This window comes from Lates calcarifer, unplaced genomic scaffold (genome assembly GCF_001640805.2).
Source record: "Lates calcarifer isolate ASB-BC8 unplaced genomic scaffold, TLL_Latcal_v3 _unitig_5786_quiver_433, whole genome shotgun sequence".
NCBI lineage: Eukaryota > Metazoa > Chordata > Actinopteri > Centropomidae > Lates > Lates calcarifer.
The window spans coordinates 543,807-556,984 of NW_026117727.1; the positions used below are offsets into that span (position 1 = coordinate 543,807).

Below are 13,178 nucleotides of genomic sequence, written 5' to 3' on the forward strand. Positions count from 1 at the left end.
ACAGTTCTAATTTAGCCAGATCAGACAGGCTTCATAACATCGACATCCACCAGACTATATACGCAGACGAGCAACAGCACATATTAAATAGGACACATGATAAGATATAGCACATGCCAAATCTAGAAACCTGTCAGAAATGGGACAGCTGGAATTTCAAGATATGAAATCCTCAAATGTACAACCATGGAAACAAGAACTAAGGCACTCCATCTTCAGGTGAAATGGTATTAATTTATTCCTCAAGCATATAAATAAACAGATCAAAACATATTGACTGTGGGTCTTCATCAGGGTCTGACAAACAGTCAGTTTGAATTACATACCAGCCATAGGTGACGCTCTGCTCAACAGCTGTGACCTAGTAATAGAGGTTGTGAGTATAGGAAAGTATGTCCAACAAGTAAAAAAAAAAATACTAGTAAAGTATAATGTTGAAAGAAGTAAAACAAAAGAAAAAAATTAATTATGGCCCAGTGTGGAGGTTGGTTCCATTACTTTGGCATATAATAAGCCACTGCTTAAACTTTAGCACCCTGTTGAAGACATAGGCAGACAAATTGATAACGTTATTTCATAACTGATAACATTATTTCCTTAGTCATTTTTTCTATGGTTGTCTGAAAATTTTCAACATCCAGTAAAACACCTGGGATTTTGCTCATCATAAGATAGTTTTCAAAGCCAAATATTTCATAAATATTTCGAGAAATTCAATAACATTTCAACATTTAGTATTCAGCAATGATCACATTTTAACATTTTCTAAATTTGGTATCCACTTCCTGATATATTCAAATTTTTATGACAATGATCTGCTTCCTCAACAAAGCTTCATATTTACCGACACAAGTGTCCAATTAAGACACGCTTCCGGTTGACCTTTCAAAGTAAATGTCGTGTAAGTTGTAGTCACGTTTCTGGTTAACATGTCAACGTGAAATGTTGAGGAAAGTGTCTGTTCACTGGCAGTAGCAATATCGCTGTTTCACACCGTAACTGGGCTTATTAACCTTCAAAGTAATAGTTTCCGGTGTTCTCAGGGGCTTCCTCCGGCGAGGTTGACAGCTATTGCAGACCGGCTCAATCCGAAAAACAACGAGGGTCTCTCTGTAAGTGTCATAAGTGTCATACAATGTAATATGTATTTACTGTTAATTTTGAATGACGGTGGACCTCTGAAAACGTACAGAGGTTGTATTGTGTATTGAGTATGTGCGCGTGCTAATGAGGTTTGGTTCTCTCTTTTGAATGTGTGTCTTGCTTGCATGCGTCAGCCAGCAGCTAGCTTAAGTTAGCTTGGATGGCTCAGAGGAGAAAGTATGTTTGCGGTCGTTTTGACAGCTCGGAAAGAAAAATATATTGTCTTCATTTCAGTCGGGACATATACTGGCTCACGGCTTCGCAATGACGGATCAACTGGTCCAATAATATAAATTAATAAATGATAAAAAATGATGCCTCAGAATGTAGATAACGCCAAGGTTATCCGCAAGTCGCGTAGGTTATGTTTGAGAGGGGTCACACCAAACTCCATTTAAAAATCTTACAATTTAAAGCTGCTTTGCTTCTGCTCAAAAATAGCTTCCATGTATAACATGACTGAAAACACTGAAAACATGGTATGTGCTAATGCTGAACATATGATTCAGTTTCCGGCTCGAATAATACACCAACTAACCAGTTATTTGTTTATTTTAACAAGGACAACGTGTTGACGACAGAAACAAACAGCGCAACCAGTTGTGTCATTAGCACTATTTTATTGGAACTACGTGCTGCTTTGCGGATCTGTTGAATGTCCGAAATTCTCTAAACACCCGAGCAATTACAAAAAAGTCTGGAATTCTATTAATAGATATTTGTTTGTCTTTCAGAAATAAATACCACGATAAATAGTTTTTTTTTTTTTTTAAAGCGAATTTCTGTCCTCATAGCATAAACGCAGTGTGCAGACAGGATGCAGTTTTGGGAAATCCAAGAATGTGATCAGTCATCCTATTGTGTTATGGTAGGTATGTGTGATCAACCACAGTGAAGCCTGTGATGATTTCTGATGAAATGTGCATCAAAGTGCAATGTGACTGACCAGTTACTGTCATGTAGTGACTTGAAATGCTGAAACCTTCTTTCCCTTCTGCCTGTCTGTCAGTAGTCTTGAACTTGGATGTGCACAAAAAACAGTGCCAGGATTGGAGAAGATTTGTGTCTTACTGTCACGATTCTTCTGAGATGGACGTTGGAGTGTCCAAGTCCCACGTGTTTCTCAACTACAGCCCGAGAGCCCTCTTCTCTCAGTGAGACACGCATCTGCATGGTGGTGCTGTGTGCTCCCTGGTGCTGCGTGGTTCCAATACTTTTCGCTGTTGGCTTACCTCCAGTGCATTCTGTTTCTGTAGTGTTAGTAATAGCTTTAGTGGTGTGATGTTAAAAGCCTCAGAAACAATTGGATGTAAGTATTCAGCGGTCAATAAAATGGCTGGAGGTTGCTCAAATACAGTAAATGGTATTCCATGCGTGCAGCAGCAGCAGCAGCTTTTAGTGCATTACATCCGGTTGTCAGGGTGAGGCCAGCTGCAGTTTGGCTTGGTGCATTTGTACGAGCCGCAGTGCTGTGTGTGTGCAGTAAACACTAAATGTTTAAGCATTTAGGGGACTATATTGTGTGTATGTGACTGCTTGTGCATGTTTTTTCAGGTAAATGATGTAGTCTGAGATAGTGAAAGTCTACATTGTAAGAATCTCCTGCAGTGGTTCTCAAAGTGGGGTCTGTGGACTTAAACGGGTCCCCTAACAAAACACGAGGATCAAATGAAATTCACCATAATTCTGTGAAATGGAAATGATTTCCGTTATAGAATCACAAATGAGTCCCTCTAAACAATGATTATGCAGTTGAGAAAATCATTTCACCCCTAGGTCCATTTAGTGCTTGTTCTGAACCTTTCGGTCATATCACATGATCTTCATCAAGGGGTAAAGACATGTTTTTGAAGATGGTATCTCAACTTCAAGACTGAACTTTGGCCCTTAGTAATATTGACATTAAAGCATTCTACAGCAATTCTGCATTCTACAGTGACTAGCAATATGGCAGAAAAACCCAGGGAGTATTCAGGATGCTCCAGAGGGGGGAGACAGATGTTCCACACTGCAGGTTTAAGACCTTATTAATGCCCCAAATACATCAATTTGGATAGCTACAATTCTTTGACAGTTGAGCAAGCTCCATCTGCTGATGAAGCTCATGTAATATGATCAAAACAACTTCTAGAACAACTTCTAAATGATCATTGAATGAATTGTTCAGGAATACACTTTTTTTGTTCATTCCATCATTCCCTCAATCAACGCTGAACTTTCATGTCAACTAGTCTTTACTGTATGCTGTTACTCAGTAGTATAACACTTTCTTATATACCTTTGTATACATAGTTTGGGCAAACTGAACATTCTGTTGATTTTTGAAGTGAAAAGAAATAACACAACACCTGCATCAAACAGATGTTAAAAATCAGCTTTTCTTCAAATGTTAATGCACATTTCATTTTTTTTTTATTAAAAGATTTTTTTTCTCAAAAGAGAAAATTAAACTGTAACCATGTGCAAAAGTTTACGTCATTAACCTGTTAGATGTTAACTAACTCACCAGAACAGCAAGAATTATCTTCAGCTGATGACAGTTCCAGAGCTGATAAAGTCTTTGACTCTTCAAACCTCAACAATCATGGGCTCCTCTAAGCAACTGACAGAGGATCAGAGCAGAGCCAAACAAGCAGGGGAGTCAGTAAAGCAATCAAAGCAGACAGGCATGTGGCAGTACATTATAAATAATGAAATGAAAAATTGCATTAACATTTGAGGAATGCTTATTTTCTGCAGCAGTTGTATTAACGTCTGTTCATTGTAAAGATCAACAAAATATGGAATTTGCCCATAGGTGCCCAAATTTTTCCATACAACTGTATGTCAGTGGGCCTGAGTCCAGTCAATTGGGGTTCCCCAGAGAAACCTAATGAAGTGGTCTGTATTATGAAATGTTTGAGAACAGCTGATCTACAGTTTTTAATTTAGGCTGGCTGATGCTTTATTTTTTGTGCTGCATGATTGTACAGCTGCTCAGCAAGCCAACAAAACACTGGATTGTACATGACGAACACTCAGTTTATTCTCTTGTCGTGAAGCACGCAGACAGACAGACGCCTGACTTCTTGTGAAGACTCTTCACAGACAGTAGCTGATAAACAGGACTCAGAGAGAGAGAGAGTGTGCAGGACAGTTGGCATCTGTAATAGGCCTAATACCAACGATGGAAGGAGACTTGTGTCATGTCTGTGTTTAGGTGGAGCATCCCGTCGGCTGCACGGCGTGTCATGGATGTAGTGAATGAGGGTCACAAGAGCACCTTAAGCTCGGGCAAAATGGTGGCTCTGGCTGCTGGGCTCTCTGTTGGGGCCTACAGTGGGCTACATTGTCTATCGCCACATAAGCAGCACCAACAACAGTGAGTATCTGCTGACAAAGACGAATTGTCAGAAGCCAAATTTATGTATAAAATGATAAATTACATTTATTGTGTTTGTTTGAATGCCATGAACAGGTCAGGGGCCCGACACTGAGATGTCAAAGATGACACTTCCTGTAGAAGTTTATAGGAACATGTCCAGATACCAAGCCAAGTTTCTGGATATGGTGAGTTCCTTTTGACAGGCAGTCACACATGTCTCTTAGCTCAACAGTTGCTACCTGATTTAGCCAGTGAGCACCTGTTAGCTAGCTTGAGCTGAATCACATGTTCAGTGGCTACTGTAAACAAACTCTGACACAGAAACCAACATTTATTATTGTAATATTGAAATCTGTGTGGCCTTCATACAGAGTTTTCATTTAAAATCGTCATCTTTAAAATGGGGGAAATGCGCAGTATTTTCCAGTGCCTAGTGTGACATTGAAATTATTTGTTTTGTCTGACCAACTGTTCAAAACTGAAAAAAACAAAAGATTTTCAATTAACTGTCATACATAACACAAAAAACCCCCGTCAAATCAAGCTGAAACTATCAAATGTTTGGAATATTGCTTGAAAAGTTACTGAAATCATTAATTTATCAAAATAGTGGTTGATTCATTTTATGTAGATCATCTAATTGTTTAATCACCCAGTTGGCTGAGTTAGTTTTTTTTTTGCATGGTAAAGAAAATAGCCTCAAAGGGTGTTATAATGTATCTGATATTTGACACCCACTATCATTTTCCTGATGGGGTTCATTCAGATGTTATCATGGATTTGATGTTGTATCCAAGGTTTCATGAATGTGTGAACTCACTCATTCAGTCAGCTGTCTCTTTCTGTTTCAGGTGACCCAAAAATCCGGAGCTCATGTGAGGGTTTTGCCTGATTCAGGGGAGCCTGGATGTAAGGCCGTGTGTTTCCTGCTGCAGGGCTCTAAGGAACAGATCCTGCTGGCCCGCTGCATCCTGGAGAACCTGGTCACAGACTGTGAACCTGTCACTGTGGCTTTGGAGGTTCCTCAGACCGCCTTTGGACGTATAATAGGTAGGTGCTAGATGTTTAGGATGATAAGATTGATTCTTAGACTTTATTCATTTCCCACAGGGCGTTTTCGCTTTCAACACTGATGCTGAGCTAAGTGTTGATGACGGCATATATTACTTCTCATTAGCTCATATCCATCATTATTTTTATATGAATTGTGGGTCAGTTGACTAACTGCAGTGTGAAAGGTGTCACTTATATAGTTTGTTTATCATTTATTCACTCTGTTACAACTGTGTTTTAAACACTTAGTGTGTCAGTTAGGATTTATGTGGCTGAAGAGAAGTGAAGATACCATGCTGAATGTATTCCAGATGTTCAGTGTTTAAGCTTGTTTTTCTGTAGCTTTAATATGATTCCTGCTCTTAATACAACATGCCTTAGTGTAGTGAACATCTCATGGCTCTTGTTTATTGGTTAATTTCAGGATAATTTAGGGTAAAGGACCAATCATGGTCCCTTTTTTTGCTTCCAAGAAAACTGTAAATTCTGAGACTCTCCTCAACACATCAGTGTTAACGTGTGTTTGCTATGTTCAGAGTCTACTGGTCTAACTCAAAGTGTTCATCCCTGTGTATATGTGTGTGTCTCCTTGTTGCAGGTCGTGGTGGAGGGAGTTTGAAACTGATCACCAGGACCACAGGGGCCAAAGTGGCTTGTTCCAAAGAGAAGGTGCATGGTCCTGAGGCAAAGGGCAACGTTACAATCACAGGAACCAGAGAGGAAGTGAAACAGGCCAAGGTAAACAGGATTCATTCATCTGGATTATTATTTGATTTAGGTAGAATAAACGTAACTCCTACTTCTGTTTGCAGGAGCTGATTCTAGAGAAAGTGAGAGAGGACATGATGGTGAGGACAAAGATCTCAGCAGTCATCTGCTCTGCGCCAGAAACGCGGCCATACTGCTGTAAATCCGAGGCCAGACAGCACAGAAACTGAAGCACCTGTGGGTTTAAACAACAATGGTCCCCACCTCCAGACAGTGAAAAATGGTCTAGTTCACACTTATGGAAGCACAGGAGAACCAGAAAATATTTTTGACAAGATGGAGGAGCTAAAAATCAGCAGCACAGAAAGCAGAGAGGAGGAGGAGGAAAGTTTCTCCACAGACTCCCTCTCAGAAGTTTCCAAGTTTGAAAGTTAGTTCACTGTCTCTGTTATTAAGACTCAGTCCTCACTGCAACTACTTCACTATAAGCTGTCCTTAAACATGATCATACAGAGGTTGTATTTTATTGTCTCTGTGTGTTGTCCAGTTCCCAGCCCAGACCTGAGCTTCCAGCCTGATGAGCATCTCGAGGTTTATGTTTCTGCGTCAGGAGAACCCAAACCACTTCTGGATCCAGATCCTGGGGGTTCGCTCCCTTCAGCTAGACAAACTGACAGAGGAGATGAACCGCTTCTACAACAGTGGCAGCCCCACAGTAAGGACATGTCCCACTGTCTTTTTTTTAACTGAATGTTATTTTTTGACACAGAACCCAGTGTGTAACTGTCCCTGTTCTTTGCTCTACAGGAGCAGAGGGTAGAGACCATCGTGGTGGGGGACATTGTGGCTGCTCCGTACCGAGACCACGGTACATGGAACAGGGCCAGGGTGCTGGGAGTTCTGGGCTCTGGACTAGTGGACCTTTACTATGTTGACTTTGGGGACAATGGGGAACTGCCCAGAGACAGCCTCCGCCGTATGAGGTAAGAGAAGTCCCATACATCACGTTAATACATTCACTGTGGGAAGTAACACAGCACAATAATGAATGCTGAAGGAACAGTTCAGCTTTCTTCAGGTCTGTATAGTGCTTATATGTACATATATACTTGAAAAAAGTTATTGGTACTGTGATCATCTCTTCTTTCCGTACTGGCCATGAAGTGACACCTCTGTTGACAACAGTGTTAGTGAAGGGGGACAAAGTCCACAGTCCTGGACTGCCAAAGCCTTATATTATCTCTAATTGAACCTTTCTACATGGAACCAAGACTGTGGAGTTTGTCACCAACTGCTACAAAACAGGATAAAATATCTGAAAATCTATTTGCATCTGTGCAGGTTTTCCTGGGATATGAGGTGATAATGTTAGGTAACTGCTAAGAAGTGCACCTTTACAGTTTAGTTTTAACAAACCCTCTTCTGAGCTGGTCATTTGGTCCCTAGTAGTGACGCATGAGTATTGAATTCAGAGGTATTTAACAAATCTAAACTTTTCCTGTAAAACCAAAGCTGTGGCCTATAACACAGAATGATACACTTTTGTAAACTGGTATAAATGTTAGTCTCAGTTTGGTCATTTGACATGTGTTCCTTAAAGCTTGTTGCCATCCTTACCCCTGCATGATCAGCCTCAAATTACAATGTTACCACACACAATCATTGGACTATTGTTACAACAAGTTTTACATTAGGACTGCAAGTACAGTTTGATACACAGTACACAAATATTGCCAGAATCCTCCTGTCGCAGACAGATTTCTGAGACAAAATCTCAGTTGTTCAAAGTTTGACACAGAATTTAGGCCCATCATTACTGTATATCTATTCCTCATTTCCCAAAACCAGGACAATTAAGGGATGAGATGGGAGAAGAGCAGTATTCAATGAGAGCGCACCAAAGTCGGGGAGAGAGGACAGACAGGGTCAAATTAACGTAGCATGGTGCACAGCCATTAAATCATTAATGCCAAAGGACTTTTATCCAGCAGCAAATGAAAAGCAGATGGAATTATTACTGTATTTATCTCTATGTAACTATGTTGCTCTCTGCATATTTGTATGATGTACTTAACTTATGTCTGGCGTCACTCAGTTTTGTGTAGAACAAAGGTTTTTCTCCACAACAATGTTCACTGTGGTAAAATCCATTTTACTCTTTTGGTGCATCACATCTGCACTTCTCATCTTATTCTTCTTAAGTGTTTTTATTGAGGATTTTGATCGATCCAGTTTTTGATTTTTCTGTGTAGTTTGACAACAGACCAAGAAAAGGACAGAGACTATTTCTTGTAAGCCGTACTTGGCCCATGAAATGTTTAAGTTTATTTCTTCTCAGCTCAAACCTCAAGACAAGTATTCATCTCTACTCCTCATAAAACAGTGTATTCATTTTACACATTTGCAGATTTGCATTTGTTTAGGCAGGGAAAAGGGGTTCTTGTGTGCAACGATGCAGCTGCAGAGTGTATGTACTGTTGGTGGCAGAGCTAAGTTGTTAACAGCTTTTATTTTTGCTGCATTAATATTTCAGGAGTGACTTCCTCAGCCTACCATTCCAAGCTATTGAGTGCAACTTAGCAGGAGTGAGACCAAAAGGTAAAACCTCATCTGAATTCCTTTGTAACACAAACGTGTAACTAAGAAAAATTATTTAAGTGAAAAAATATCTGTCTCGTCTGTCCATCCATCCATCCATCCATCTAAATACATATATATAGTACCAGTCAAAAGTTTGGACACACCTTCTCATTCAGTGGTTTTTCTTTGTTTTTCTTATTTTCTACATTGTAGATTAATACTGGAGACACTGAAACTATGAAGGAACATATGGAATTATGTTCGTAAACAAAAAGTGTTAACAAAGCAGAATGTGTTTTGTATTTTAGATTCTTTAAAGTAGCCACCTTTTGCTCTGATGACACCTGGATCAGTTTTCTAACAGTCTTGAAGGAGTTCCCAGAGGTGCTGAGCACTTGTTGGCTGCTTTGCCTTCACTCTGCGGTCCAACTCAGTCCAGACCATCTAGGTTGGGTTTAGGTCAGGTGATTGTGGAGGCCAGATCATCTGACGCAGCACTCCATCACTCTCCTTAGCCCTTCCATAGTGTGGAGGTGTGTTTGAGGTCACTGTCCTGTTGAAAACAAAGGATGATCTTACTAATCATAAACCAGATGGGACAGCATGTCACTGCAGAATGCTGTGTAGCCATGCTGGTTAAGTGTTTGAGTGTAATTTTAAATAAATCACCAACAGGGTCACCAGCAAAGCAGCCCCACACCATCACTCCTCCTCCTCCTCCTCCTCCTCCTCTCCTCCTCCTCCTCCTCTTCCTCCTCCTCCTCCTCCTCCTCCTCCTCCTCCTCCTCCTCCTCCTCCTCCTCCTCCTCCTCCATGCTTCATGGTGGGAACCACACATGTAGAAACCATCCACTCACCTTTTCTGCGTCTCACAAAGACATGGCAGCTGAAGAACCAGTTTAATTCCATTTGTGTTCCTTAATAGTTTTGATGTCTTCAGTATTAATCTACAATGTAGAGAATATTAAAAACAAAGAAAAACCTTCCAGTGAGAAGGTGTGTCCAAACTTTTGACTGGTACTGTATGTAATATTCTGAACTGTGTCTGTCATTGTTCAGGAGAGGTGTGGACGGAGGCAGCCCTGGATGACTTTGACCAGCTGACTTACTGTGCTTCCTGGAGACCCCTGCAGGCCAAACTGTGCAGTTACTCTCACTCTGAGATCTCCTCCTGGCCTAGTGTCAAGCTCTACGCCAACACTGATGGCAAGGTCAGAAAACCTTTATAACTTATTTATCTGTGTCCATCTGTTTGCCTCGTCTCTCACCCTGTCTCCTGTTTTCTTGCACGTGTCATGTAAAAAGCACTGTTCATCCTAGACTGTAGATGTTGGTGAGGAGCTCATCCGACTCGGCCACGCTGTCAGCTTCCAGGAGGTGGCGAACGGGAGGATTGAGGGTGACAATCTTAGCTGTCTACAGAGGATGCTGGTCAGTCACTGAACACACTGATTCACACAGCTTGTTTAAACTGAGGCCAGTATTTTATGCCCATCAGTTTAATCAACAGTGTAACAGCTTGGCGTCCACTTGCTTAAACACTTTGACAGTGTCTTTTGTTTCCATCTTACAGGATGATGTGATAGGAGCATCATCAGAGCTCAGTCTCTCCTGTATCAGCTTGTCAGGTGAGTACAGACTGACACTGAGACAAATGATTTTTATAATCTTAACTAATTTAAAAATGTGTGAGACCTCACACATCACGACACATATAATGACAGATTTCCTAGTTTTGTTCTTATAGTGTGTGGTGTGCAGTGAGAAAACCAACACAGCACATCACACACTGCCAGATTCTGTCCACCAGCAACCAGAGTCTGGACTCGCAAAACTCGAAATCTCGCGCAGTCAAACGTGATTTGAGAGTAAACAAACATGGCGGACGACAAGGACAATGTTTTTTGTGTTTCCGTCAAAAAAAATATTGGATAAATATAAAATGGCAGCTCCTGCAATGCACATTAAGTGTTCAGATAAAACCAGAAGAGAAGATGGACCATTCACCTGAGTATGATGTGACACCCAGCTAACAGAGACGTTCAACAGAAATATGGAACCAACCAGTTTACAGACAAGAAGGAAACAGGATAGATTTCACCATTAACGCTTGCAACAAATACAACAAATTATGCAGGTACAGGTGAATATTGAATTAGAATTCACATGCTTTGGGTTAGTAGCCACAAACATGTTTCCTCTCATTCCTTACGGATGGCACTGGGACCCAAACACAGTTCTGCACCTTGACAGTTCAGCTGGATAATGTGAGAACTTATGTCTCTCTGAAATATATTAAAATAAGGCAGATCTGCCACTTGGATCTGTACATCTGCAGTGTGCAAGTTTGCACATTGCAATTTTTCATTTGTTAATTAATTTTCTTCATTTAATCAGTAGAGAGATGGCAGCAACTAAGAGAGGGAGAAGCAACAAAAGCCCCCAGTCATCAGCTGGACCTGAACCAAACGATGTTGTAGGTCGTGGTTGGTGTCATGGTTGCCCTGAATACTGCAATTAAAAGCACTCTTGGAACTTTTTGCTTATAATTGCAGTGCATTCGTTTATTAATATACGCTGTCAGTTTTTGATACTGGTGCTAGTATGCTACTTGAGCTTGGCAAAAATGCTAAATATTGACAGGCTTCCTCAAATTTTTTTTTTAATTCAAAGCTTCACTAATCAATATTTTTATATCACATTTCACTGTTTCGCTCAGTCTCATGGCTCTCATCAAACTTGTTTCCAGCAAGTGAAACAAACAGATACTCACTGTACATAAATAAATAAATTAGAAGTCAGCATCTGGGAAACAGTGGAGAACAGTGATCATCAACTGGTGGCCCATCAGCCAGCTCGTGATTTTTTTCCTCCCCGTGCTTATTTAATTCATTAATGCTCTGTGGGGCCGGGCGGGAAGCTTTGGATATAGCCCATGGCTGCCAGTTAATGAGTACTGCCATAATATATCAAAAGTGTGTGATTTCTAGCATGTTGTGAAGTTCTGCCCCATGTGGAAAAAATGCAGCTTTAATACAACAAGCTAAGCTTCTCAACTATCTGATCAAGGAATTAACAAAGAATCTGAGCAAGCATTTAGTCCCAGCTTGTAGTACTTGACTGGCTTTTTATACTTGGTGCTCCAGACACATTTTGGTCAAAATCAAAAAAGTAATTAAGCTCAGTGTCCAGCTCTGTAAGTAATTTATGACATTTCAGTCAAATTATAAGGGCTTTGTATTACAAATTATTCCTTACTTCACTGTCAACCCTCTGCACTGTGCTGCATAAAACAGACAGTGATTGCTGTAAGAGTGTAACTGAAGAGTTTTCTTTCTGTATCTCAGAAGTTGCCTCAATCTCAGGAAGTGTGGATGATGTCCTAGAGGATGAGCTGCTCTGAAACCAAAGACATACATAAATAACAAGGTATTGTTTTCTGTCCTGATGACTGTAGTTTCAACATTTCTCTAAAAAACCGATTTATGAGCTATTACATCTGTAAAAGTGATAACTTCACCTTCTTTAATCTTCCAGCACTGACCATCCATTCCTCAGCATCAGTTCTAATGAGATGAAGGGGACGTTTCCTTGTCTGACCCAAACTCAGCCATATAACTCCTGATTGTGAAGCCTTACCTACTTCACAAATGTGCAATGGTTCTTCCAGCCATATTCATTTATTGTTGTAGCTTCAGCACACAATGGATTCTTTGTTTTACATTTATGCCGTTCTGTTGTACCTTATTCAGCTTTGCGTAAATGTTACTATATTTTGTGTTCAAGAAATGAAGAGAGGAACAAGAACAGAATGCCAGTATTATTAGTTAGAGGCACTGTGAGTCAGTGGAACCAGAGGGCAGCTGCTTTGGGGCTAGCAATGTTTAACCTTCTCTACTTCTATCCACATTCAGATTTAATGGCCTACATATTAGGCTTACTAAGTTATTATGTTTGGAAATGAAAACATTCAGTATTATTGAATGCAGTCCTTAGATTGTGTTACTGTATCATTAGCTAAGGACAGAAGAAAGTGTTAGTTTGTCTTCAGAGGAGTAATAGATTGCACTATATATTTTAAAAGATTTATTTTATGTTATAAAATGTGTCTTTTACTTTGAAATGCTGTTTGTGCTATAAATGTATGTTTCAAAATAAAAACGTATGAGTGTGAATTAAAGTCATTTCACTCCACACTGTCTTTACCAGGAACATAGATGAGGGTAAATTCTCAAGCCTACCTAACCCTAACATAAGTCCGCATTGCTTAAGGACACAGTATGCATTTTTAGTAAACTGTGTGCTAAATTGAGTCAAGTGAGTTTAATGC

The 13,178-nt window shown here is 40.2% G+C and overlaps 1 protein-coding gene across 1 annotated transcript; it reads left to right on the forward strand.

Moving 5' to 3' along the window:
• Positions 1-898: 898 nt before the first annotated feature.
• tdrkh (tudor and KH domain containing) lies at positions 899-13,028 on the forward strand. The gene is given in 19 exon segments (XM_051069089.1): positions 899-1,112; positions 1,919-2,011; positions 2,153-2,297; positions 4,343-4,457; positions 4,459-4,504; positions 4,601-4,692; positions 5,359-5,557; positions 6,159-6,298; positions 6,373-6,426; positions 6,428-6,698; positions 6,816-6,877; positions 6,879-6,983; positions 7,076-7,251; positions 8,802-8,866; positions 9,908-10,059; positions 10,169-10,279; positions 10,422-10,476; positions 12,196-12,277; positions 12,386-13,028. Coding segments are annotated over 16 exon segments (1,764 nt in total). The 5' UTR covers positions 899-1,112; positions 1,919-2,011; positions 2,153-2,232; the 3' UTR covers positions 12,252-12,277; positions 12,386-13,028.
• The last annotated feature ends 150 nt before the right edge of the window (positions 13,029-13,178 follow it).